This window comes from Melopsittacus undulatus, chromosome 27 (assembly GCF_012275295.1).
Source record: "Melopsittacus undulatus isolate bMelUnd1 chromosome 27, bMelUnd1.mat.Z, whole genome shotgun sequence".
Lineage (NCBI taxonomy): Eukaryota > Metazoa > Chordata > Aves > Psittaciformes > Psittaculidae > Melopsittacus > Melopsittacus undulatus.
In genome coordinates, this window is record NC_047553.1 from 110,765 (window position 1) to 137,731 (window position 26,967).

General features: G+C 56.4%; 3 protein-coding genes across 3 annotated transcripts; 2 read left to right on the plus strand and 1 right to left on the minus strand.

Annotated features, from left to right (window-relative positions):
* Positions 1-61: 61 nt before the first annotated feature.
* Positions 62-3,542, minus strand: DBP (D-box binding PAR bZIP transcription factor). Its single transcript, XM_034072344.1, has 4 exons — positions 3,401-3,542; positions 2,581-2,768; positions 1,129-1,340; positions 62-129 (listed from the first exon to the last, which is right to left on the minus strand). The coding sequence occupies exons 1-4, from the start codon at positions 3,540-3,542 to the stop codon at positions 105-107; spliced, it is 567 nt and encodes a 188-aa protein (XP_033928235.1). The 3' UTR covers positions 62-104.
* Positions 3,543-7,167: 3,625 nt separating this feature from the next.
* LOC117437740 (zinc finger protein 865-like) lies at positions 7,168-13,183 on the plus strand. The gene is made up of 5 exons (XM_034072345.1): positions 7,168-7,294; positions 8,357-9,076; positions 9,152-10,612; positions 12,382-12,584; positions 12,967-13,183. The coding sequence occupies exons 1-5, from the start codon at positions 7,168-7,170 to the stop codon at positions 13,072-13,074; spliced, it is 2,619 nt and encodes an 872-aa protein (XP_033928236.1). The 3' UTR covers positions 13,075-13,183.
* Positions 13,184-13,185: 2 nt separating this feature from the next.
* U2AF2 (U2 small nuclear RNA auxiliary factor 2) lies at positions 13,186-26,618 on the plus strand. Its single transcript, XM_034072419.1, has 13 exons — positions 13,186-13,302; positions 14,272-14,407; positions 15,069-15,098; positions 15,686-15,789; positions 16,958-17,109; positions 18,403-18,519; positions 19,194-19,332; positions 20,587-20,666; positions 21,609-21,731; positions 22,182-22,272; positions 23,573-23,580; positions 24,761-25,009; positions 26,441-26,618. Exons 1-13 carry the CDS (start codon positions 13,254-13,256, stop codon positions 26,573-26,575), a joined length of 1,413 nt encoding a protein of 470 aa, XP_033928310.1. The 5' UTR covers positions 13,186-13,253; the 3' UTR covers positions 26,576-26,618.
* The last annotated feature ends 349 nt before the right edge of the window (positions 26,619-26,967 follow it).

Below are 26,967 nucleotides of genomic sequence, written 5' to 3' on the forward strand. Positions count from 1 at the left end.
CCAGTTCATGGACCTGGATCCCAGTTCCTGTATCTGGATCCCAGTTCATGTATCTGGTTCCCAGTTCATGGAGCTGGATCCCAGTTCTGGCATCTTCTCCCTGCTCAGTGTCCGGCTCCAGTTAGATCCCTATGGGAATGGGATTGTGCCATGGACCATCCATGACTTGCAATGGGATGGGATCCCCACCGAGCAGCATCGCATCATATCCCATCCAATCCCACCCCATCCCATCCCAATCCCATCCCAGTGCATCCCAATCACATCCCAGTGCATCCCAATCACATCCCAGTGCATCCCAATTGATCCCAGTGCATCCCAATCCCATCCCAATCCATTCCAGTGCATCCCAATCCCATCCCAGTGCATCCCAATCACATCCCAGTGCATCCCAATCACATCCCAGTGCATCCCAATTGATCCCAGTGCATCCCAATCCATCCCAATCCCATCCCAATCCATCCCAGTGCATCCCAATTGATCCCAGTGCATCCCAATCCCATCCAAATACCATTCCAGTGCATCCCAATCCATCCCAATCCCATCCCAATCCATCCCAGTGCATCCCAATTGATCCCAGTGCATCCCAATCCATCCCAGTGCATCCCAATCACATCCCAGTCCCATCCCAATCCATCCCAGTGCATCCCAATCCCATCCCAGTGCATCCCAATCCATCCCAATCCCATCCCATCCCATCCCATTGATCCCATTGACCCCATTGATCCCATTGATCCCATTGATCCCATTGACCCCATTGCACCCATAGGCTCACATAGCGCCATGCCTGTCCTCATAGCGCCGCAGCAGCGCCCGCAGGCGCGCCAGCTCCCGCCGCGCTCCCCCCATCCCATCCCATCCCATTGATCCCATTGATCCCATTGACCCCATTGATCCCATTGATCCCATTGACCCCATTGATCCCATTGACCCCATTGATCCCATTGATCCCATTGATCCCATTGACCCCATTGATCCCATTCCCATCCCATTGATCCCATTGACCCCATTGATCCCATTGATCCCATTCCCATCCCATTGATCCCATTGACCCCATTGACCCCATTGATCCCATTGATCCCATTGACCCCATTGATCCCATTGACCCCATTGCTCCCATAGGCTCACATAGCGCCATGCCTGTCCTCATAGCGCCTCAGCAGCGCCCGCAGGCGCGCCAGCTCCCGCCGCGCTCCCGCCACGTCCTGGCGCAGCGCCAGGTTCTCGCGCTCCAGCAGCGCCGCCCGCAGCGACAGCTGGTTCTCCTTGAGGCGCCGCGCGTCGCGGGAGCGCTTGGCGGCCGCGTTGTTGCGCGAGCGGCGGCTCCAGTACCGCTCGTCCTATAGGGCATATAGGGGTATATCGGGTACCCATTGGGGTCTATGGGGGTGTATGGGGGTCTATGGGTGGGCATTGGGGTCTATGGGGGTGTATGGGTGTCTATGGGGGTCTATGGGTGTCTATGGGGTGTCTATAGGGGTCTATGGGTGTCCATTGGGGCGTCGCGGGAGCGCTTGGCGGCCGCGTTGTTGCGCGAGCGGCGGCTCCAGTACCGCTCGTCCTATGGGTATATGGATCTATAGCGGTCTATAGGGGTCTATAGGGGTGTATGGGGGTCTATGGGGGTCTATGGGTGTGAATTGGGGTCTATAGGGGTCTATGGGGGTCTATGGGTGCTCATTGGGGTCTATGGAGGTGTATAGGGGTCTATGGGTGCCCATTGGGGCGTCGCGGGAGCGCTTGGCGGCCGCGTTGTTGCGCGAGCGACGGCTCCAGTACCGCTCGTCCTATGGGATATGGGTGTGCATTGGGGTCTATGGGTGCCCATTGTGCTCTATGGGGGTCTATGGGTGTCTATAGGGATCTATGAGTATGCATTGTGTTGTATGGGGGTCAATTGGGGCGTCGCGGGAGCGCTTGGCGGCTGCGTTGTTGCGCGAGCGGCGGCTCCAGTAACGCTCGTCCTATAGATAGAGGGTGTATAGGGGTATATAGGGTACCCATTGAGGTCTATGGGGACTATGGGTGTCCATTGAGATCTATGGGTGCCCATTGGGGTGTATGGGGGTCTATGGGTGTGCATTGGGGTGTATAGGGGTCTATGGGTGTCCAATGGGTTGTATAGGGGTCTATGGGTGCCCATTGGAGTGTATGGGGGTCAATTGGGTTGTTGCGGGAGCGCCGGCTCCAGTACCGCTCGTCCTATGGGGTACATGGGTGTCTATGGGGGTGTATGGGGGTCTATGGGTGTGCATTGGGGTCTATGGGAGTCAATGGGGTTGTTGTGGGAGCGACGGCTCCAGTAACGCTCGTCCTATAGGGATATATGGGGGTCTATGGGTACCCATTGGGGTCTATGGGTGTCCATTGGGTTGTTGCGGGAGCGCCAGCTCCAGTACCGCTTGTCCTATAGATATAGGGTCTATGGGGATCTATGGGGATCTATGGGTGCCCATTGGGGTCTATAGGGGTCTATGGGTGTCTATTGGGGACTATGGGGATCTATGGGTGTGCATTGGGGTCTATGGGGATCCATGTGTGCCCATTGGTATCTATAGGTATCTATAGGTCCCCCCATACCTTCTGCTCCTCAGGCACCTGAACCTTCTTTGCCTTCCTCCCTATGGGCTGAGGCCGAAGCTCGTCCTGGGTGAACCGGAGCCTCCGGGGGTCAAAGGTGACCCCCCCCCCGAGCCCCCCCCCCTCCAATGGGGGGTCCCCCGGCAGGGGGGGGGTGGGGGGGCAGCGGGGAGGGGGAGGGGCTGTGGCTGTAATGGGGATAAAGGGGGGGGGAGAGAGTGTTAATGGGGGGGCTGTGATGGGGGGGGTTATATCGCGATAGAGGGGATATAAGGCAACAGGAGGGGTGTTATATCACGATAGTGGGGCTCTATGGCAATGGGAGGGGGTTTATATCGTGATAGATGACCCCTATGTCAATAAGAGGGTGTTTATATCACAATAGATGGCAATGGGAGGAGATTTATATTGCAATAGATGGTCCCTATGGCAATGAGAGGGGGTTTATATCGCGATAGATGACCTCTCTGTCAATAAGAGGAGGTTTATATCACGATAGATGGCAACAGGAGGGGGTTTATATTGTGATAGTGGGGCTCTATGGTGATGGGAGGGGGTATATATTGCGATAGATGATCCCTATGTCAATAAGAAGGTGTTTATATCGCGATAGATGAAACCCATGGCAACAGGAGAGTATTTATATCACGATAGATGGCAATGGGAGGGGGTTTATATCATGATAATGGGGCTCTATGGCAACAGGAGAGGGTTTATATCACGATAGATGGCCCCTATGTCAATAAGAGAGTGTTTATATCGCGACAGATGACCCCTACGGCTCTATCGCGATACCTCGGGTCCCCCCCCCCCCCCTGACCTGCTCCCCGTCCCGCGGGGGCTCCAGGGCTCGGGGGGAGTCCATGTTCCCGCAGGAATTCATCCAGATCCACATATTCCAGGTCCTGGTTCCCGCGATCCCATGGGGGGAGGGGCACGAAGGCAGCGGGGGGGGGGTCCATCGCCCTGTGTCACGTGACCACATATGGGTATGGGGGGGGGTCTATCATCCTGCATCACGTGACACACATATGGGTATGGGGGGGGGGGATCGTCCTGCATCACGTGACACATATATGGATATGGGGGGGGGGGGCACGAAGGCAGCGGGGGGGGGGTCCATCGCCCTGTGTCACGTGACACATGGATTGGGGGGGTCAATCAGCCTGCATCATGTGACCCATATATGGGTTTGGGGGGGGGGTCAATCAGCCTGGATCATGTGACACACATATGGGTTTGGGGGGGGGGGCACGAAGGCAGCGGGGGGGGGGGGGGTCCATCGCCCTGTGTCACATGACCACATATGGATATGGGGGGGGTCCATCACCCTGGAACACGTGACCCATATATGGGTATGGGGGGGGTCTATCATCCTGCATCACGTGACACACATATGGGTTTGGGGGGGGGGGAGGGGGGGGGTCCATCGCCCTGCTTCACGTGACACATACATGGATATGGGGGGGGGGCACGAAGGCAGCGGGGGGGGCTCCCTCGCCCTGCATCACGTGACATATATATGGATATGGGGGGTCCATCACCCTGCGTCACGTGACACACACATGGGTATGGGGGGGGTCTATCAGCCTGGAACACGTGACCCACATATGGATTTGGGGAGGGGAGGGGGGGGGTCCATCACCCTGCATCATGTGACACACATATGGATATGAGTGGGGGTCCATTGCCCTGCATCACGTGACCCACATATGGGTTTGGGGGGGTCTATCACCCTGGAACACGTGACCCAGTGGGGGGGAGGACACACACACACACGTGACACGTGGGGGGGGGGGGGGCGGGGCTCGCCCCGCACGTGCGGAGCTCACGTGGGTTCACCCACGTGCGGCTTCACCTCGGGTGACCCCGGGATGGATTCCCACGGTGGAGGGGGGGGGGGGGGGGGGGGGGGGGGGGGGGGGGGGAGAGCCCAGGAGTGACGTGAGCGGTGACGTCACGGGGAGGGGGGGACGGGAACCCCCCCCAGTTCCCATCCCATCCCCATCCCATTCCCATCCCCATCCCCATTCCCATTCCCATCCCATTCCCATCCCATCCCATCCCATCCCATTCCCATCCCATAATATCCCCATCCCATCCCCATTCCCATCCCCATTCCCATCCCATCCCATAATATCCCCATCCCATCCCCATTCCCATCCCCATTCCCATCCCATCCCATAATATCCCCATCCCATCCCCATCCCATTCCCATTCCCATTCCCATCCCATTCCCATTCCCATTCCCGTTCCAAACCTTCCTCCGCTCTCTCGGCATGAGCCGTCCGCACCCCCCCCATTCCCCACCATGGAGGGCGTGGCCAACCCTAAACCCCGCCCCCATTTGGATCTGAACCAATCACAACCCGCTCCTCCCTCCCAGCCCCTCCCCTCGCCCCTCCCACCGCCGCTATCGGCCCCGCCCCCTGCGCGCACGTTGCTCCTCCGCCATTGGTCCTCTGTGCTTCAAGCCCCGCCCCCTCCGCACGTGTCGCCCCGCCCACTAATGGCTCCGCCCCCTCGCCCAAGCCACGCCCCCCGCGCTCCGGCAGCGGCCAATGGGAACGCGGCGGGTGGGGGGGGGCGTGGCCAAGGTCACGCGGCGCGGCCATGGGGAGGGGGCGGGGCCTGACCTAGATTTGACCAATGGGGACGCGCGGGGTGGGCGGGGCCTGACCCAGTTCGAGGGCTCTTAAAGGGGCAGCCCCTCCCAAAGCGGATGTGACGTCAGAGACCGGACCGACCTCCAGCCCCTCCCCCCTCCACACAGCGTCCAATGACAGCTCTGTGACGTCATCACCGCACGTAAGTGACGTCATTAACCCCGCCCATCCAAATCCTCGCTTCTGATTGGCTGAGAGCAGCCGCATCCCTCCCCCTGCGCCAACCCTCGGCCGCCATCTTGGGTGTGGGTAACGCGGCCGCCATGTTGTGTGTGTGGGTTAGTGGCGGCCGCCATCTTGGATGAGGGCAGGCGCCGCCATCTTGTCTCGGGCCCGTCCGTACGAGGCCCAGCGGCGGCCGCCATTTTGGTTTGAGGCCTCCCCGCCGCCATCTTAAGTGCGGGCAACCCCTCCCCCCCCATTCCCAAGGCTGGGAACCGGGATCCGGCTCACGTGACCCCCCCTCACGTGACCCGTTCGTGCCCCGGTACCGGTACCTCCGCTTCCGGTTACCTCAGGCCTGTCCGTTCCGTCCGCCGCAAAGCATTGTGGGTGAGGGAGGGGAAAGGGGGCGTGGCTTTGTGCGTCACGTGGCCTTGCGTCATGTGGCTTTACGTCACGTGTCCCATCCCACTTCCGCTTCCGGTGGGGGCGGATCCTCCAGGCCCCGTTGCTGCGGGGCCAGCGGCGGGACCCGCTCCGCCGGGACCATCACGTGACCTCCCCCCCCCCCCCCCGACCCTCAGCCACGTGATCACCCCCGATCCCCACGTGACCCGGACCGAGGCTCTCGGTGAGTGACCCCCCCCCCCCATTACCACAGCGGGATGACCCCCCGTGACCCCCATTGACCCCCTATTGACCCCACAGCCCCCCATTGACCCCCCCATTAACTCCCATTAACTCCCATTAACCCCCATTAACCCCCATTGACTGCCCCATTGCACCCCCAAACCCCCCCATTAACCCCTATTAACCACCATTAACCTCCATTAACCCCCATTAAACCCAAAGACCCCCTTATTGCCCCCCCCATTGCCCTCAAACCCCCCCATTAACACCCCATTAACCCCCCATTAACCCCCATTAGCACCCATTAACCCCTATCTCCCCCATTGACTGCCCCATTCCACCCCCAAACCCCCCCATTAACACCCTATTAACCCCCATTAACCCCCCATTAACCCCTATTAACCTCCATTAACCCCCCATTAATCCCCATCTCCCCCCCATCTCCCCCCCATTACCCCCCATTGACCCCCCATTGCCCCCCATTAACCCCCCATTAACCCCCATTAACCCCCCATTACCCCTCCATTAACCCCCATCTCCCCCCATTAACCCCCCATTAACCCCCATTGACCCCCCCATTGCCCCCCATTAACCCCCCCATTAACCCCATTAAGCCCCCATTAACCCCCCATTAATCCCCTATCTCTCCCATTGCCCCCCCATTATCCCCCAAGCCCCCCCATTAACCCCCCATTCCGCCCCCATAACCCCCCATTACCCCCCATTAACCCCCATTGACCCCCCCATTGCCCCCATTAACCCCCCCATTAACCCCCATCTCCCCCCCATTACCCCCCATTAACCCCCCATTACCCCCCATTAACCCCCATTGACCCCCCCATTGCCCCCCATTAACCCCCCCATTAACCCCCATCTCCCCCCCATTACCCCCCATTAACCCCCCATTACCCCCCATTAACCCCCATTGACCCCCCCATTGCCCCCCATTAACCCCCCCATTAACCCCCATCTCCCCCCCATTACCCCCCATCTCCCCCCCATTACCCCCCATTAACCCCCCATTGCCCCCCCATAACCCCCCATTACCCCCCATTAACCCCCCATTGCCCCCCCATAACCCCCCATTACCCCCCATTACCCCCCCCCATCCCCCCCCCCCATACCCACAATGGACTCCTCCGGCCCCGACGACCCCTCCCCCTTCCCCCCCCCCTACCCCTTTGACTTCCTGGAGTTCCTCAACCACCAGCGCTTTGACCCCATGGAGACCTTTGACCCCCCCAAGCCCCCCCCGTGCCCCCAACCCCCCTTCGACTACCCCCCCGCCCCTCCCCCCCCCTCCCTCCTCCCCCCCCCCCCCCAAACCCAAACCCCCCTCCCCCCACCCTAAGAAAGGCGACAACAATGGGGGAGGGGCCCAACCCCCCCCACCCCCCCCCCAATTCCCCACCCCCCCCCTCCCCATCCCCCCCCAACCCCTCTTTGAGTCCTCCAGCGCCTTCACCCCCCCCCAATGGGGCATCGTGGACCTGTCCGGACACCACCAACACCTATTCGGGGGGGTGAAACGGACGACACCAGTGACACCAGTGACACCAGTAACACCAGTAACACCAGTAACACCGGGACCGGCTCCGGGGCACAAGGAGGACAAGGGGTACTTCCGGCGGCTCCGGTACCTGGTGGAGCGGCGGTTCCCCTATGGGGTTTGCCATAGGGCCCTCAAACAGTCGGGGCAGCCTATGGGGGTACATGGGGGGCGGAGGCCATATGAGTGTGGGACATGTGGTCGGGCCTATAACCACGTGTCCAGTCTGGTCCGGCACCAGAGGGGGCACCGGGAGAATGGGGGGGGGCGAGGGGAGGGGGGGGGGTGGGGGGGGGGGAGGGGGGTAATGGGGTCAATGGGGGTAATGGGGGCAATGGAGCCAATGGGGGTAATGGGGTCAATGGGGTCAATGTGGTGATCAATGCAGTGAAAGGAGCCAATGGGGTCAATGGAGCCAATGGGGGCAATGGACCCAATGGGGTCAGTGGACCCAATGGGGTCAATGGACCCAATGGGGGCAATGGAGCCAATGGGGCCAATAGAGGCAACGCGGTCAATATGGTGACCAATGGGGTCAATGTGGTGACCAACGCGGTCAATGGACCCAATGGGGGCAATGGACCCAATGGGGTCAATGGACCCAATGGGGGCAATGGACCCAATGGGGTCAATGGACCCAATGGGGTCAATGTGGTGGCCAACGCAGTCAATGGACCCAATGGGGGCAATGTTGCCAATAGGGTCAATGTGGCGCCAAATGGGATTAACGGACCCAATGGACCCAATGGAGTCAATGGACCCAATGGAGTCAATGGACCCAATGGGGTCAATGTGGTGACTAACGCGGTGAATGGACCCAATGGGGGCAATGGACCCAATGGGGTCAATGGATCCAATGGAGTCAATGGACCCAATGGGGGCAATGGTGCCAATAGGGTCAATGTGGCGCCCAACGGGATCAATGGACCCAATGGAGCTAACGCGGTCAATGTGGTGACCAACGCGGTCAATGGACCCAGTGGGGTCAATGGAGGCAACGCGGTCAATGTGGTGACCAACGCAGTCAATGGACCCAATGGGGTCAATGGACCCAATGGGATCAATGGAGTCAATGGAGCCAACGCAGTCAACGTGGCACCCAGTGGGGTCAATGGACCCAATGGGGTGAACGTGGTGCCCCATGGCGTCAATGGACCCAACACAGTCAATGTGGCACCCAATAGGGTCAATGGAGCCAATGCGGTCACCGTGGCACCCAATGGGGTCAATGGAACCAATGTGGTCAACGCACCCAACGTGGCACCCAATGGAGTCAATGGACCCAATGGGGTCAATGGACCCAACGCACCCAACGTGACACCCAATAGGGTCAATGGACCCAATGCGGTCACTGTGGCACCCAATGAGGTCAATGGAACCAATGCAGTCAATGTGGCACCCAATGGGGTCAATGCACCCAACGTGGTCACCGTGGCACCCAATGCAGTCAATGGACCCAATGGAGTCAATGCACCCAATGGACCCAATGGACCCAATGGTGTCAATGGACCCAATGGGGTCAATGGACCCAATGGTGTCAATGTGGCACCCAATGGACCCAATACACCCAACACAGTCACCGTGCCCCCCAACAGCCTCAACGCGCTGGTCCTCGGCCTCACCCCCTCCCCCTCCATCCTCCCCCCATTGTCCTCCCTCCCGGTCACCGCCACCCCCCGCCTGTCCCCGTTCCCCCTGTTGTCTCCGGTGCCTCCGGTTGTGTCCGACGGTCCCTTCCCGTGCCCGCTGTGCTGGAAGGTGTTCAAGAAGCCAAGTCACCTCCACCAACACCAGATCATCCACACGGGCGAGCGGCCGTTCGCCTGCTCCGTGTGCGCCAGGAGCTTCAACCGCCGCGAGAGCCTCACGCGCCACCTCAAGACCCACGCGGCGGCCGCGCTGCGGGTGACCTGCGGGGTGTGCGCGAAGGAGTTCCGCGCGCCGGCCGCGCTGCTCCGCCACCGGGCGGCGGTACACGGCGAACCGCGGCCTGGCTACACCTGCGAGGTGTGCGGTAAGGGGTACGCAGCGCCACAGAGCCTGTTGCGGCACCGCCAGCGCCATGTTAGCGGTGTCACCGCGACACCGCCACCAATGGGTGTCAATGGGAAGAGCTTCGGTTGCGGTGTTTGCGGGCGCTGTTTTGGCCGCCGGGAGACGCTGAAGCGCCACGAGCGCATCCACACCGGGGAGAAGCCGCATCAATGCTCCGTGTGTGGCAAACGCTTCCGGGAGTCCTTTCACCTCACCAAACACCATGTGGTGCACACCAGAGAGCGGCCATACAAGTGTGAGCTCTGCGGTAAGGCCTTTGGGTACCCCCAAAGCCTCACGCGGCACAAGCAGATCCACCGGGTGACAACCGGTACTGGTACAACCGACGGGATGAGTTACGGTTGTACCGAGTGCGGTGAGCGCTTCCCAGACCTCCTCTGTGCCATGGGGCATAAGGAGGCACATGCCATAGAACAACCGTATCCGTGTGATGTCTGTGGCAAAGCCTTTGCCTACCTGGAGAACCTCATGTGGCACAAGCTGACCCACCAACAACAACCACCGGCGCCGGTTGTGCCGCGACAACCGGATTCACCACCGCGCTCAGCGCACGGCACACGGCGCTTCCCATGCGCTCAATGCGGTTGTGTCTTCCGCCGGTTCCTAGCGCTGGTAACGCACAAGTACCATCACCTCCCAACACCGCGACGCAACAACCCGACCTGCACCCAATGCGGCCGCCGCTTCCCCGGCGCCTTCGCGCTGTTGCGGCACCGCCGCGCTCACCGCCGCCTGTGCCGCGGGTGCGGACGGCAGTTCTGGGCCTCGCGGCTGTTGCGCCGGCACCGGCGCCGGTGCCGCGGTAACAACCGCGGTTACCGGTGCCTGTCATGTGACCGGCGGTTCCGGTGCCGCCGCCGACTGTACCGGCACCGGTTGTTGCACTCGGCCCTTCGGTGCCGACGGTGCCGGAGACGGTTTGCGGGTGCTGAGGATTTGGTGAGGCACCGGAAACGGGAGCATGGGGGGGAGGGGGGGGAGGGGGGGGAGGGGGGGGAGGGGGAGAAGGGGGGGAGGGGGGAGGGGGGGGAGGGGGGGGTGGTGTATAGGGGAGAATGGGGTGAATGGGGTGATATGGGATAATGGGATGTATAGGATAACATGTGATACATGGGATGACATGTGATACATGGGATAACATGTGATACATGGGATGACATGTGATATATGGGTCAACATGGGATGACATGTGATACATGGGATGACATGTGATACATGGGATGACATGTGATACATTGGATGACATGTGATACATGGGATGACATGTGATACATAGGATAACACGTGATACATGTGTTGTCATGTGTGATATATGGGTCAACATGGGATGACATGTGATACATGGGATGACATGTGATACATGGGATAACATGTGATATATGGGATGACATGTGATGGATGGGATGACATGTGATACATGGGATGACAAGTGATATATAGGATAACACATGATACGTGTGTTGTCATGTGATATATGGGTCAACATGGGATGACATGTGATATATGGGATGATACGTGATACATAGGATAACATGTAATATGTATGATGACATGTGATATATCAGTTAACATGGGATAACATGCAGTACATGCGGTGTCATGTGATATATGGGTCAACATGGGGTAATGTGTGGTACATGGGTTGTCAATGAGAGCAATGGGGGGACAATGGGATCAATGGAGGGACAATGGGATCAATGGGGTTCAATTGGATCAATGGGGTTCAATTGGATCAATGGGGTTCAGTGGGATCAATGGGGGTTCAGTGGGATTCAATGGGATCAATGGGGGTTCAATGGGGGTTCAATGGGATCAATGGGGTTTAATGGGATCAATGGAGGGGCAATGGGATCAATGGGATCAATAGGGATCAATGGGGGTTCAATGGGATCAATGGGGGTTCAATGGGATCAATGGGGTTTAATGGGATCAATGGAGGGGCAATGGGATCAATGGGATCAATAGGGATCAATGGGGTTCAATGGGATCAATGGGTTCCTAGTTTTCTCAATGAGGCAGCAGGAGATCAATGGGAAAATCCCAGTGATCTTAATGGGAATTGATGGGGGGGAGGGGGAGAGGGGCAGCATCACCCCATGACCCCAACCCCTCCCCCCCCCACTTCCAAGACCTCCCCCCATGGAGCCACCGGCCCCACACATTGAGCCCCATAATAACAAACCCAAAATGGGCACAAATAGACCCAAAATGGCCAAAAATAGACCCAAAATGGACAAAAATAGACCCAAAAATGGCCCCAAACAGCCCCACCCCCACCTGAACCCCCCAACCCCTCCCATGCCCCCAGAGACCCCAAACCCCCTCCAAATGACCCCAAAACCGCTCTGACCCCTCCCCCACCCCCATAGGGAGTTAAAAAAACGCTCAAAAACGGTGAAAAACGGTCAAAAAACAGTGAAAAACAGTGAAAAACGGGCAAAAAACGGTGAAAAACGGGCAAAAAACAGTGAAAAACGATCAAAAACGGTCAAAAAACAGTGAAAAACGGTGAAAAACGGGCAAAAAACAGTGAAAAATGGTGAAAAACTGTCAAAAAACGGGCAAAAAACGGTGAAAAACGGTAAAAAACGGTCAAAACCGCTCGGTTTGGGGGTCACGTGGCTCAGGGGTCACGTGAATCGGGTCAGGCCGGCGGAAAGAGCCGAAGTTGGGCCGGAAGTTGCCGAAGACGAACCGGAAGTTGCCCATGTGAAGGGACCGGAAGTTGCCGAACGGAAGGCACCGGAAGTACCCGAGTGTTTCCGAGCGGGGCCGGAAAGAGCCGAAGCTCGGCCGGAAGTTGCCGAGCGCGGGGCCGGAAGTTGCCGAGCGGAGCCGAGTGGGGGTCGAGGCCGCTGAGGCCTAGTGAGGGCCTGGGAGGTACCGGGAGCAACCGGAACCGGAACCGGAGGTACCGGAAACAACGGGAGCGAGAACCGGAGGTACCGGTTACAACGGGATCGGATCCGGGATCTGGGAATCACTGGGATCCAGGAGTTACCGGTAACACCGGGATTGGGGTCCGAGATCCGGGATCTGGGATCGGGATCAGGGAGTTACCGGTAACATTGGGATCGGGATCCGGTATCCGGAGGTACCGGTAACACCTGGATAGAGATCCGGGATCTGGGAATCACTGGGATCAGGATCAGGGAGTTACCGGTAACAACGGGAACGGGAACCGGGATCAGGAGTTACCGGTAACATTGGGATCCGGGATCAGGATCTGGGATCGGGATTCGGAGGTACCGGTAACAATGGGATAGAGATCCTGGATCGGGATCAGGATCCGGAGTTACCGGTAACACCGGGATCTGTATCCAGGATCGGGGTCCGGAAGCACCGGGATCGATATCGGGATCCGGGATCCGGGAGCTACCGGTAACACCGAGATCGGGAACCGGAATCATCGGGATCAGGATCCGGGAATAACCGGAAGTACCGGGATCGGGATCCGGAAGTACCGGTAGCACCGGAAGTACCGGTAGCACCGGAGGCACCGGAAGTACCGGGATCGGGATCCGGAAGTACCGGTAACACCGGAAGTACCGGAAGTACCGGAAGTACCGGTAGCACCGGAAGTACCGGAAGTACCGGGAGTCGCTTCCGCCATGTCTGACTTCGACGAGTTCGAGCGGCAGCTGAATGAGAACAAACAGGGTAAGAGATAAGGGAGGGGGAGGGGGGAGGGGCACAGAGATAACGGGGGGGAGGGGGGAGGGGCTGTACCCAACCCCCCACCCCCACTTCCATAGGGATAATGGGACACCCATATCCCCCCCCATGTGACCCCGTTACTACCATGTGACCCTTCAATGTGCCCCCCAAGTGTCTTCATCCCCCCCCACTAACCCAAGGGGGGTTGATGTATGTATATATGTATATATGTGTGTATGCATGTAGGTCTGTGTGTGTATATACATACGTGTGTGTATATGTGCGCGTGTATGTATGTAGTATGTAGTGTGTAGCGTGTGCATATATGTATGTATGTATGTGTATTAGTTGTGTTTGTATGTATGTGTGTGCATACGTGTGTATACATGTGTGTGTGTATGTGCATACACGTGCATGTGATGTGTCTGTAGGTGTGTGTATATGGATATATGTATATGCATGTGTATGTATGTATGTGTGTATGCATATACACATGTATGTATGTGTGTATGTATATGTATCTAGTATGTGTATGTGTGTATGTGTGTGTATGTATGTGTATGTACATACGTAGGTATATAGGTAGGGGTGTGTATGTATGTATATGTGTATGTATGTACACATGTGCGTTTTTATGCATGTATATATGTGTATGTATGTATGTCTGTGTGTATGTATGTCCACGTGTCCATACCCCTCTGAGGTACCCCTTGACCCCATTTACCCCCTGACCCCATTTGCCCCCTGACCCCAGAGCGCGACAAGGAGAACCGGCACTGCAATGTATGCAATGTATATGTACATGTGTGTGTATGTCTGTGTATGTATGTATGTCTGTGTGTATGTAATATGTATGTACATGTATATGTATGTCTATGTGTATGTACGTACATGTGTATGTATGTCCATGTGTGTGTCCCTGTGTCACATGGTACCCCCTGACCCCATTTACCCCCTGACCCCTGCCCCCAGAGCGCGACAAGGAGAACCGTCACCGCAAGCGCAGCCACAGCCGCTCCCGGAGCCGCGACCGGAAGCGTCGGAGCCGGAGCCGCGAGCGCAGGAACCGCGACCAGAGGAGTGTGTCCAGGGACAGGCGGCGGAGACGGTAACGGAACAACCGGAACCATAACCATAACCATCAGTAACAGGGGGTACCGGAGACATCCCATAACCATCACTGTAACCAGGGACACCCCATACCGGTGGTACCGGTACCGGAACACCCATCCCCCATCAGTAACCAGGGATACCGGTAGTGCCGGTACCGGAGACACTGTAACCGTAACTGTGGTAACCAGGGGTACAGGTGGTACTGGTACCGGAACAACCCATAACCATAACTGTGGTAACCGGGGTCCTGGTGCTGCCGGTACCGTGACACCCGTACCCATAACCGTAACCACGGACCCCCCATCCCATCAGTAACCGGTGGTACCGGTACCGCAACACCCGTAACCGTAACCAGGGACCCCCCATCCCTGTGGTAACTGGTGGTACTGGTGGTCCCAGTACCGGAACACCCCATAACCATAACTGTGGTAACCGGGGTCCTGGTGCTGCTGGTACCGCAACACCCCATCCCATATACCATCAGTAACGGGGTTGTGGTGGTGCCAGTACCGCAACACCCATAACCGTAACCAGGGACCTCCCATACCTGTGGTAACCGGTGGTACTGGTGGTGCCGGTACCGGAACACCCATAACCATAACCATGGACCCCCCATCCCATACCCCATCAGTAACTGAGCTCCTGTCCCCCCACAGGTCACCCCTGAGCCTCTCAGGCCCATTGAGGTGAGTGGGGGGGGCAGGAGAGGGTGATGCTATTGCCCCCCCACCCCCTTATTGCCCCCCCATACCCCTTTATTGCCCCCAAGCCATTCTATTGCCCCCCCATTCTACCCTTATTGCCCCCAAACCTCTTCCATTGCCCCCCCAAATCACTTCTATTGCCCCCCAATACCCCTTTATTGCCCCCCCAATACCCCTTTATTGCCCCCAAGCCATTCTATTGCCCCCCCATTGTCCCTTTATTGCCCCTAAACCCTTTTATTGCCCCCAATTCCCCCTTATTGCCCCCTATTCCCCCTTATTACCCCCATAACCCCCCTTATTGCCCCCAACCACCCCCTTATTGCCCCCAACCCCCCCTTATTACCCCCATAACCCCCCTTATTACCCCCAACCCCCCCCTTATTGCCCCCAATTCCCCCTTATTGCCCCCAACCCCCCCCTTTGCCCCCCCTTCACCCCCCCCTTTCTGCCCCCCCCCCCCAGGTGCATGCAGGGGGGTCCCCATTAACAATGGGGGGCAAATGGGGGTGTCCCCCCCCCCTTTGCCCCCCCCTCACCCCCCCTTTTGCCCCCCCCCCCCCCAACAGCCGCTCCCCCCGACATGAGAAGAAGAAGAAGATCCGCAAGTATTGGGATGTGCCCCCCCCTGGCTTCGAGCACATCACCCCCATGCAGTACAAGGCTATGCAAGGTACCCAAAAACACCCAAAATCACCCCAAAAACACCCAAAATCACCCCAAAAACACCCTGAAACACCCCTGATACACCCCAAAAACACCCAAAACACCCCTAAAACAACCAAATTCACCCCAAAAACACCCAAAATCACCCCAAAAATACCCCTAAACACCCAAAATCACCCCTAAAACACCCAAAATCACCCCTAAAACACCCCTGAAACAGCCTGAAACACCCCAAAATCTCCCAAACTCACCCCAAAATCACCCCAAAAACACCTCTAAAACACCCTGTAACACCCCAGAAACACCCCCAATCACCCCAAAAACACCCCTGAAATGCCCCATTATGCCCCCCTTATACCCCCCCATTTCTCACCATTACAACCCTCATTATACCCCCCTCATACCCTCCTATACCCCCCATTATACCTCCCATTACGCCCCATTATAAGCCCCCTTATACCCCCCATTCCCCCCATTATAACCCCCATTACAACCCCCATTATAACCCCCATTATAACCCCATTATAACCCCCATTATACCCCCCTCATACCCCCCCATTACCCCTCCATTATACCCCCCATGACCCCTCATTATAATACCCATTCCCCCCATTATACCCCCATTATACTTCTCATACACCCATTATACCCCCCCTACGCCCCCCATTCCCCCCCATTATAACCCCCATTATACCCTCCTTATACCCCCCTATACCCCCATTATACCCCCCATTCCCCATTAACCCCATTACCCCCATTAACCCCATTACCCCCATCAGCCACAGGGCAGATCCCAGCTACAGCCCTATTACCCCCCATTCCCCCCCATTATACCCCATTATACCCCATTATACCCCATTATAACCTCATTATAACCCATTATAACCCCCATTAACCCCATTATACCCCATTATACCCCATTATACCCCCATTATACCCCATTATACCCCATTATAACCCCATTATACCCCATTATACCCCATTATAACCCCATTATACCCCATTATACCCCCATTATACCCCATTATACCCCATTATAACCCCATTATACCCCATTATACCCCATTATAACCCCATTATACCCCATTATACCCCCATTATACCCCATTATACCCCATTTACCCCATTATACCCCATTACCCCCATTACCCCCATTAACCCCCTTCCCCCATCAGCCGCAGGGCAGATCCCAGCCACAGCCCTATTACCCACCATGACCCCGGACGGTTTGGCTGTGACCCCAACACCCGTTCCGGTTGTTGGCAGTCAGATGACCCGTCAGGCGCGAAGACTCTATGTGGGGAACATCCCATTCGGCATCACTGAGGTGCTATGGGGCTCTATGGGGCGCTATGGGGTGCTATGGGGCTCTATGGGGTGCTATGGGGCTCTATGGGGCTCTATGGGGCTCTATGGGGTGCTATGGGGCTCTATGTGGGGAACATCCCATTCGGCATCACTGAGGTGCTATGGGGCTCTATGGGGCTCTATGGGGTGCTATGGGGTGCTATGGGGCTCTATGGGGTGCTATGAGGTGCTATGGGGTGCTATGGGGCTCTATGTGGGGAACATCCCATTCGGCATCACTGAGGTGCTATGGGGCTCTATGGGGCTCTATGGGGTGCTATGGGGTGCTATGGGGCTCTATGGGGCTCTATGTGGGGAACATCCCATTCGGCATCACTGAGGTGCTATGGGGCTCTATGGGGCGCTATGGGGCTCTATGGGGCTCTATGGGGTGCTATGGGGCTCTATGTGGGGAACATCCCATTCGGCATCACTGAGGTGCTATGGGGCTCTATGGGGCTCTATGGGGCTCTATGGGGTGCTATGGGGCTCTATGTGGGGAACATCCCATTCGGCATCACTGAGGTGCTATGGGGCTCTATGGGGCTCTATGGGGCTCTATGGGGTGCTATGGGGCTCTATGGGGCTCTATGGGGCTCTATGGGGTGCTATGGGGTGCTATGGGGCTCTATGGGGTGCTATGGGGCTCTATGGGGCGCTATGGGGCTCTATGTGGGGAACATCCCATTCGGCATCACTGAGGTGCTATGGGGCTCTATGGGGCGCTATGGGGCTCTATGGGGTTCTATGGGGCTCTATGGGGCTCTATGTGGGGAACATCCCATTCGGCATCACTGAGGTGCTATGGGGCTCTATGGGGCTCTATAGGGTTCTATGGGGTGCTATGGGGCTCTATGTGGGGAACATCCCATTCGGCATCACTGAGGTGCTATGGGGTGCTATGGGGCTCTATGGGGCTATGGGGGCTATGGGGGGCTATGGGGAGTCAATGGGTTTTGGGGATGGAAATGTCTTTTTTTGCATGGAAATCCCATTTTTTGGGTGTAAATGTGATTTTCTTGGGTGAAAATATGTTTTTTTGGTGAAAATGGGTTTTTTTTGGGGTGAAAATGTGGGTTTTTTGGGTGAAAATAGGTTTCTTTGGGTGGAAATCGCATTTTTTGGGTGAAAATCCCATTTTTTGGGTGTAAATGTGATTTTCTTGGTCAAAAACGTATTTTTTGGATGAAAATGTATATTTTTGGTTAGAAAGCAGTTTTTGGGTTTAGAACAGTGTATTTCGGGTCTGACCCCCCTCTGACCCCCCCCCTAGGAGGCCATGATGGATTTCTTCAATGCTCAGATGCGCCTGGGGGGGCTGACTCAGGCTCCAGGGAACCCAGTTCTGGCCGTGCAGATCAACCAGGACAAGAACTTTGCCTTCCTAGAGGTAACCCCCCCACCCATCCCCCCCCCAACCCCCCCCATCCCCCACCCCCTCATCCCCCACCCAACCCCCCCCCATGTCTGTAATGGGGACCCCCCCCATTCCATTCCTTATCCCATCCCCCCCCATACCCCCCCCCCAATGGGGATCCCCCCCCATGGGTGTATTGGGGGGGTCTGACAATGGGGTTCTCCCCCCATGTATGCAATGGGAGGGTCCCACAATGCGCATTCCCCCCCCCTTTCCCATTCCCCCCCGTTTCCATCCCCCCCCATAGAAGCAATGGAGGTGTCCCCACAATGGGGATCCCCCCCCCATTCCTTATCCCATCCCCCCCCATGTCTGCAATGAGAGGTCCCACCATGACCCACCCATTCTGTTCTCTCCCCCCCCAGTTCCGCTCAGTGGATGAGACCACCCAGGCTCTTATCCCATTCCTTATCCCATCCCTATGGATACAATGGGGCCCCCCCCATGTCTGCATTGGATGGGTCCCACAATGGGGATCTCCCCCCCCTTCCCATCCCCCCCCCCCAATGGGGATCCCCCCCTCTTCCTATCCCCCCCATCCCCCCCCATAGGTGTATTGGGGTGGTCCCCACAATGGGGATCCCTCCCCTATGGATACAATGGTAGGTCCCACAATGGTGACCCCCCCATTCTGTTCCCCCCCCCAGTTCCGCTCAGTGGATGAGACCACCCAGGCCATGGCCTTCGATGGGATCATCTTCCAGGGCCAGTCCCTCAAGATCCGGAGGCCTCATGACTACCAACCCCTGCCTGGGATGTCCGAGAACCCCTCGGTCTATGTACCTGGTGAGACCCCAAAATGAGCCAAAATCAACCCAAAATGAGCTAAAATCAACCCAAAATGAGCTAAAATCAACCCAAAATGAGCTAAAATCAACCCAAAATGAGCCAAAATGACCCAAAAACCAGCCTGAAACACCCCAAAACCAATGAAAACCAGCCTGAAATGACCCAAAATGATGACCAACCACTGCCTGGGATGTCCGAGAACCCCTCGGTCTATGTACCTGGTGAGCACCAAAATGACCCAAAACACCCCAAAACAGCCCAAAAACACCCCAAAATGAGCAAAAAACACCCTGAAATGAGCCGAAACTGCACCAAAATCAGACAAAATGAGCCCAAAATGAGCCAAAATCAGGCAAAATGAGCCCAAAATGACCCAAAACTGCACCAAAATGAGATAAAACACCCCAAAATGAGCCAAAACTGCACCAAAATCAGACAAAATGAGCCCAAAATGACCCAAAAACCATCCTGAAACACCCCAAAATCAATGAAAACTGCCCTGAAATGACCCAAAAACACCCGGAAATGAGCTAAAATCAACCCCAAATGAGCCAAAAACAGCCTGAAATGAGCCAAAAAACCCAAAATGAGACAAAACCACCCAAAATGGGACAAAATGAGCCAAAAAACAGTCTGAAACACCCCAAAACCAATGAAAACTGCCCTGAAATGAGCCAAAATGACCCAAAAAAGCAATGACCCAAGATGACCCAAAACCAGGCAGAAATGACCCAAAATGACCCAGAAAACACCCTGAAATGAGCCAAAACACCTCAAAAACCAGCCAGAAACACCCTAAAACAACCCCCAAATACCCCTAAACCCACCCAGAAACACCCAAATCACCCCCATCCTCCCCCTGTACCCCCATTCACCCCCCTGTACCCCCATTCTCACTGTACCCCCATTCTCCTGTACCCCCATTCTCACTGTACCCCCATTCTCCTGTACCCCCATCCTCCCCCTGTACCCCCATTCTAACCCTGTACCCCCATTCTCCTGTACCCCCATTCACCCCCTGTACCCCCATTCTCCTGTACCCCCATTCTAACCCTGTACCCCCATTCTCCTGTACCCCCATTCTAACCCTGTACCCCCATTCTAACCCTGTACCCCCATTCTAACCCTGTACCCCCATTCACCCTGTACCCCCATTCACCCCCTGTACCCCCATTCTAACCCTGTACCCCCATTCACCCTGTACCCCCATTCACCCCCTGTACCCCCATTCTCCCCTGTACCCCCATTCAGGTGTAGTCTCTACGGTTGTCCCTGACTCCGCTCACAAGCTGTTCATTGGGGGTCTCCCCAATTACCTTAATGATGACCAGGTAAGGGGGTGACCCCCCCCCCAGTACCCCAAATGTGGGGTGACCCCCCCCAACACCCCAAATGTGGGGTGACCCCCCCCCCAGTACCCCAAATGTGGGGTGACCCCCCCCGAACACCCCAAAACTGGGGGGGGTGTGGGGTAACACCCCAAAAAGGGGGGTTGGGGACCCCCAAATCCATTGGGATGGGGGGGGAATGGGGACTATTATGGGGTACCATATGGGGGGGGATAGGGGGGTTCTATGGGGGGGAATGGGGACTATTGGGGGGTACCATGGGGGGGAATGGGGGGTACCATGGGGGTGAATGGGGACTATTATGGGGTACCATATGGGGGTGAATGGGGACTATTGGGGGGTACCATGGGGGTGAATGGGGGGGGATAGGGGGGTACAATGGGGGGGAATGGGGACTATTGGGGGGTACCATATGGGGGGTACCATGGGGGTGAATGGGGGGGGATAGTGGGGTTCTATGGGGGGGAATGGTGACTATTGGGGGGTACCATGGGGGGGAATGGGGACTATTATGGGGTACCATATGGGGGGTACCATGGGGGGGAATGGGGGTGGATAGGGGGGTTCTATGGGGGGGGTCCCCCTGCATCCAATGGGGGTACCATGGGGGGGAATGGGGACTATTGGGGGGTACCATATGGGGGGGAATGGGGACTATTATGGGGTACCATATGGGGGGGAATGGGGACTATTATGGGGTACCATATAGAGGGGGATGGGGACTATTGGGGGGTACCATATGGGGAGTACCATGGGGGGGGTTCTATGGGGGGGGTCCCTTGGATCCAATGGGGGTACCATGGGGGGGAATGGGGACAATTGGGGGGTACCATGGGGCTGAATGGGGGGGGATAATGGGGTTCTATGGGGGGGGGTCCCCCTGGATCCAATGGGGGTACCCAAGGTTTTGGGGTCCCCCCCCAGGTGAAGGAGCTGCTGACGTCCTTTGGGCCCCTGAAAGCCTTTAACCTGGTGAAGGACAGTGCGACAGGACTGTCCAAGGGGTATGCGTTCTGCGAGTACGTGGACATCAATGTCACTGACCAGGTACAGGCGGAATACACCCCAAATACACCCCAAATACACCAAAAACACCCGAAATACCCCAAAAACACCCAAAAAACACCAAAAAACACCCAAAAATACCCCAAAATCACACCAAAATCACACCAAAACACACTGAAACACACAGAAACACACCAAAAACACCTCAAAATCACACCAAAACACACTGAAACACACCAAAATCACCCCAAAATACCCCAAAACACCCAAAAACACCCCAAGAACACCACAAAACACCACGAAACACACCAAAAACACCCTGAAACCATCCCAAAACATCCTAAAACACCCCAACCGCCCCCCCCACATGGGTACCCTAAAACCCCATTGGGGACCCCCAAAACCCCCATTAGAGCCCCCAACCCCCCCCATAGGTACCCCAAAACCCTATGGGGTGACCCCATATGATACCATTACTGTCCCCCCCCACAGGCCATTGCTGGGCTCAATGGGATGCAACTGGGAGACAAGAAGCTACTGGTGCAAAGGGCAAGTGTGGGGGCCAAGAACGCGACACTGGTGAGTGGTGCAGCTTGGGGGTCACCCCACTGAGCCCATTGCTCTCTATGGGGCCCATTGCTCTCTATGGGGCCCATTGCTCTCTATGGGTCTGTCTGCCCCACATCTCCATTGGTGTCTATGTGTCTCTGCCCCACATCTCCATCACTCTCTATGTGTCTCTGCCCCACATCTCCATCACTCTCTATGTGTCCCTGCCCCACATCTCCATTGGTGTCTATGTGTCCCTGCCCCACATCTCCATTGGTGTCTATGTGTCCCTGCCCCACATCTCCATTGGTGTCTATGTGTCCCTGCCCCACATCCCCATCACTCTCTATGTGTCCCTGCCCCACATCCCCATCACTCTCTATGTGTCCCTGCCCCACATCTCCATTGGTGTCTATGTGTCCCTGCCCCACATCTCCATTGGTGTCTATGTGTCTCTGCCCCACATCCCCATCACTCTCTATGTGTCCCTGCCCCACATCTCCATTGGTGTCTATGTGTCCCTGCCCCACATCTCCATTGGTGTCTATGTGTCCCTGCCCCACATCTCCATCACTCTCTATGTGTCCCTGCCCCACATCCCCATCACTCTCTATGTGTCCCTGCCCCACATCTCCATTGGTGTCTATGTGTCCCTGCCCCACATCTCCATTGGTGTCTATGTGTCTCTGCCCCACATCCCCATCACTCTCTATGTGTCCCTGCCCCACATCTCCATTGGTGTCTATGTGTCCCTGCCCCACATCTCCATTGGTGTCTATGTGTCTCTGCCCCACATCTCCATTGGTGTCTATGTGTCCCTGCCCCACATCTCCATTGGTGTCTATGTGTCCCTGCCCCACATCTCCATCGGTGTCTATGTGTCTCTGCCCCACATCTCCATTGGTGTCTATGTGTCCCTGCCCCACATCCCCATCACTCTCTATGTGTCTCTGCCCCACATCTCCATTGGTGTCTATGTGTCCCTGCCCCACATCTCCATTGGTGTCTATGTGTCCCTGCCCCACATCTCCATTGGTGTCTATGTGTCTCTGCCCCACATCTCCATCACTCTCTATGTGTCTCTGCCCCACATCTCCATTGGTGTCTATGTGTCCCTGCCCCACATCTCCATTGGTGTCTATGTGTCTCTGCCCCACATCTCCATCACTCTCTATGTGTCCCTGCCCCACATCTCCATCGGTGTCTATGTGTCTCTGCCCCACATCTCCATTGGTGTCTATGTGTCCCTGCCCCACATCCCCATCACTCTCTATGTGTCCCTGCCCCACATGTCTCTGGGTCCCATAGTCCCCTATGGGTCCCTGCCCCACAAGTGCCCCCCGTCCCCGCCAGCAGAGCACCATCAACCAGACGCCGGTGACGCTGCAGGTGCCAGGGCTGCTGAGCTCGCAGGTGCAGCTTGGGGGTCACCCCACTGAGCCCATTGCTCTCTATGGGGCCCATTGCTCTCTATGGGGCCCATTGCTCTCTATGGGTCTCTCTGCCCCACATCTCCATTGGTGTCTATGTGTCCCAGCCCCACATCTCCATTGGTGTCTATGTGTCTGCCCCACATCTCCATTGGTGTCTATGTGTCTCTGCCCCACATCCCCATCACTCTCTATGTGTCCCTGCCCCACATCTCCATTGGTGTCTATGTGTCCCTGCCCCACATCCCCATCACTCTCTATGTGTCTCTGCCCCACATCTCCATCACTCTCTATGTGTCCCTGCCCCACATCTCCATCACTCTCTATGTGTCTCTGCCCCACATCTCCATTGCTGTCTATGTGTCTCTGCCCCACATCTCCATCACTCTCTATGTGTCCCTGCCCCACATCTCCATTGGTGTCTATGTGTCTCTGCCCCACATCCCCATCCCTCTCTATGTGTCCCTGCCCCACATCTCCATCACTCTCTATGTGTCCCTGCCCCACATCCCTATGGGTCCCATAGTCCCCTATGGGTCCCTGCCCCACAAGTGCCCCCCGTCCCCGCCAGCAGAGCACCATCAACCAGACGCCGGTGACGCTGCAGGTGCCAGGGCTGCTGAGCTCGCAGGTGCAGCTTGGGGGTCACCCCACTGAGCCCATTGCTCTCTATGGGGCCCATTGCTCTCTATGGGGCCCATTGCTCTCTATGGGTCTCTCTGCCCCACATCTCCATTGGTGTCTATGTGTCCCTGCCCCACATCTCCATTGGTGTCTATGTGTCCCTGCCCCACATCTCCATTGGTGTCTATGTGTCCCTGCCCCACATCTCCATTGGTGTCTATGTGTCCCTGCCCCACATCCCCATCACTCTCTATGTGTCCCTGCCCCACATCTCCATCACTCTCTATGTGTCTCTGCCCCACATCTCCATTGGTGTCTATGTGTCTCTGCCCCACATCCCCATCACTCTCTATGTGTCCCTGCCCCACATCCCCATCACTCTCTATGTGTCCCTGCCCCACATCCCTATGGGTCCCATAGTCCCCTATGGGTCCCTGCCCCACAAGTGCCCCCCGTCCCCGCCAGCAGAGCACCATCAACCAGACGCCGGTGACGCTGCAGGTGCCAGGGCTGCTGAGCTCGCAGGTGCAGCTTGGGGGTCACCCCACAGAGGTTTTGTGCCTGATGAACATGGTCCTGCCTGAGGAGCTGCTGGATGATGAGGAGTATGAGGAGATCGTGGAGGACGTCAGGGATGAGTGCGGCAAATACGGAGGGGTCAAGAGCATTGAGATCCCCAGGCCGGTGGATGGGGTGGAGGTGCCTGGATGTGGGAAGGTATATGGGGTGTATAGGGTTATATAGGGTTATATGGGGTTATATAGGGTATATGGGGTGAATGGGGTATGGGGGGTATGGGGTATATGGGGTGTATGGGGTATGGGTATGGGGGGGGTCAAGAGCATTGAGATCCCCAGGCCTGTGGATGGGGTGGAGGTGCCTGGATGTGGGAAGGTATATGGGGGATATATGGGGTATATGGGGTATATGGGGTATATGGGGTGTATATGGGGTCCATAGGGTTATATAGGGGGTATGGGGTGTATAGGGAATATGGGGTATATGGGGTATATGGGGTGTATGGGGTGTGGGGTGTATGGGGTATGAGGATGATGGGATATTGGGGGTATGGGGTGTATGGGGTATGGGAGGTGTGGGGTGTGTGGGTATGGGGGGGTCAAGAGCATTGAGATCCCCAGGCCTGTGGATGGGGTGGAGGTGCCTGGATGTGGGAAGGTATATGGGGTGTATAGGGTTATATAGGGTTATATGGGGTTATATAGGGTATATGGGGTGTATGGGGTATGGGGGGTATGGGGTATATGGGGTATGGGTATGGGGGGGTCAAGAGCATTGAGATCCCCAGGCCCGTGGATGGGGTGGAGGTGCCTGGATGTGGGAAGGTATATGGGGTGTATAGGGTGGATATGGGGTGTATAGGTTATATGGGGGTCTATGGGGTGTATGAGGTATGGGGTATATGGGGTATATGGGGTTATATGGGGTGTATGGTATATGGGGTGTATGGGGTTATGGGGTATGGGTATGGGGGGGTCAAGAGCATTGAGATCCCCAGGCCTGTGGATGGGGTGGAGGTGCCTGGATGTGGGAAGGTATATGGGGTCTATATGGTGTATATAGTGTCTATGGGGTGTATGTGGGGTATATGGGGTGTATGGGATGTATGGCGTATATAGGGTTATATTGGGGTATATGGGGTATATAGGAGTATATAGAGGTATATGGGGTATATAGGGGTATATAGGGGTATATGGGATATATAGGAGTTTATAGGGGTATATAGGGGTATATGGGGTATATAGGTGTATATAGGAGTATATAGGGGTATATGGGGTATATAGAGGTATATGGGGTATATAGGAGTATATGGGGTATATGGGGTATATTGGGTATATATGAGTATATAGGGGTATATAGGGTTATATAGGGTTATATAGGGATATATGGGGGTATATAGGCATATATAGGGGTATATGGGGTATATAGGATCTATGGGGTTATATAGGGTTATATAGGGGTATATAGGAGTATATAGGGGTATATGGGGCATATAGGAGTATATAGGCGTAAATGGGGTATATAGGTGTATATGGGATATATGGGGTTTTATAGGGGTATATGGGGGTATATAGGGTTACATAGGGTTATATAGGGTCTATATGGTTACATCCCCTCCCTGCCCCATAGATCTTCGTGGAGTTCAGCTCAGTGTTTGACTGCCAGAAGGCCATGCAGGGTCTGACCGGCCGCAAGTTTGCCAATAGGGTCGTGGTCACCAAGTACTGCGACCCCGACGCTTACCACCGCCGCGACTTCTGGTAGCGCCCTATAGCTGCCCTATAGCGCCCCATAGCGCCCTATAGAGCCCCATTGTGCCCTATAGCTGCCCCATTGCGACCCATAGAGCCCCATTGCGACCCATTGCGACCCATTGTGCCCCATAGATCCCCATAGTACACCCCATAGCGTACCCCATAGCGACCCATAGTGACCCATAGTACACCCCATAGCGCGCCCCATTGACCCATATGGGGGGGTCTAGGCCCCACTTTTGGGCTCTGTTTATGGTGGTTCCCGTCCCCCCCTCATCCCTGCCCCATATCCTCCTCCCTCCCTGCCCCACATCTTCCACCTCTGCCCCACATCCTCCTGCCCCACATCCTCCTGCCCCACATCCTCCTCCCCTCCCATTGACCCATATGGGGGGGTCTAGG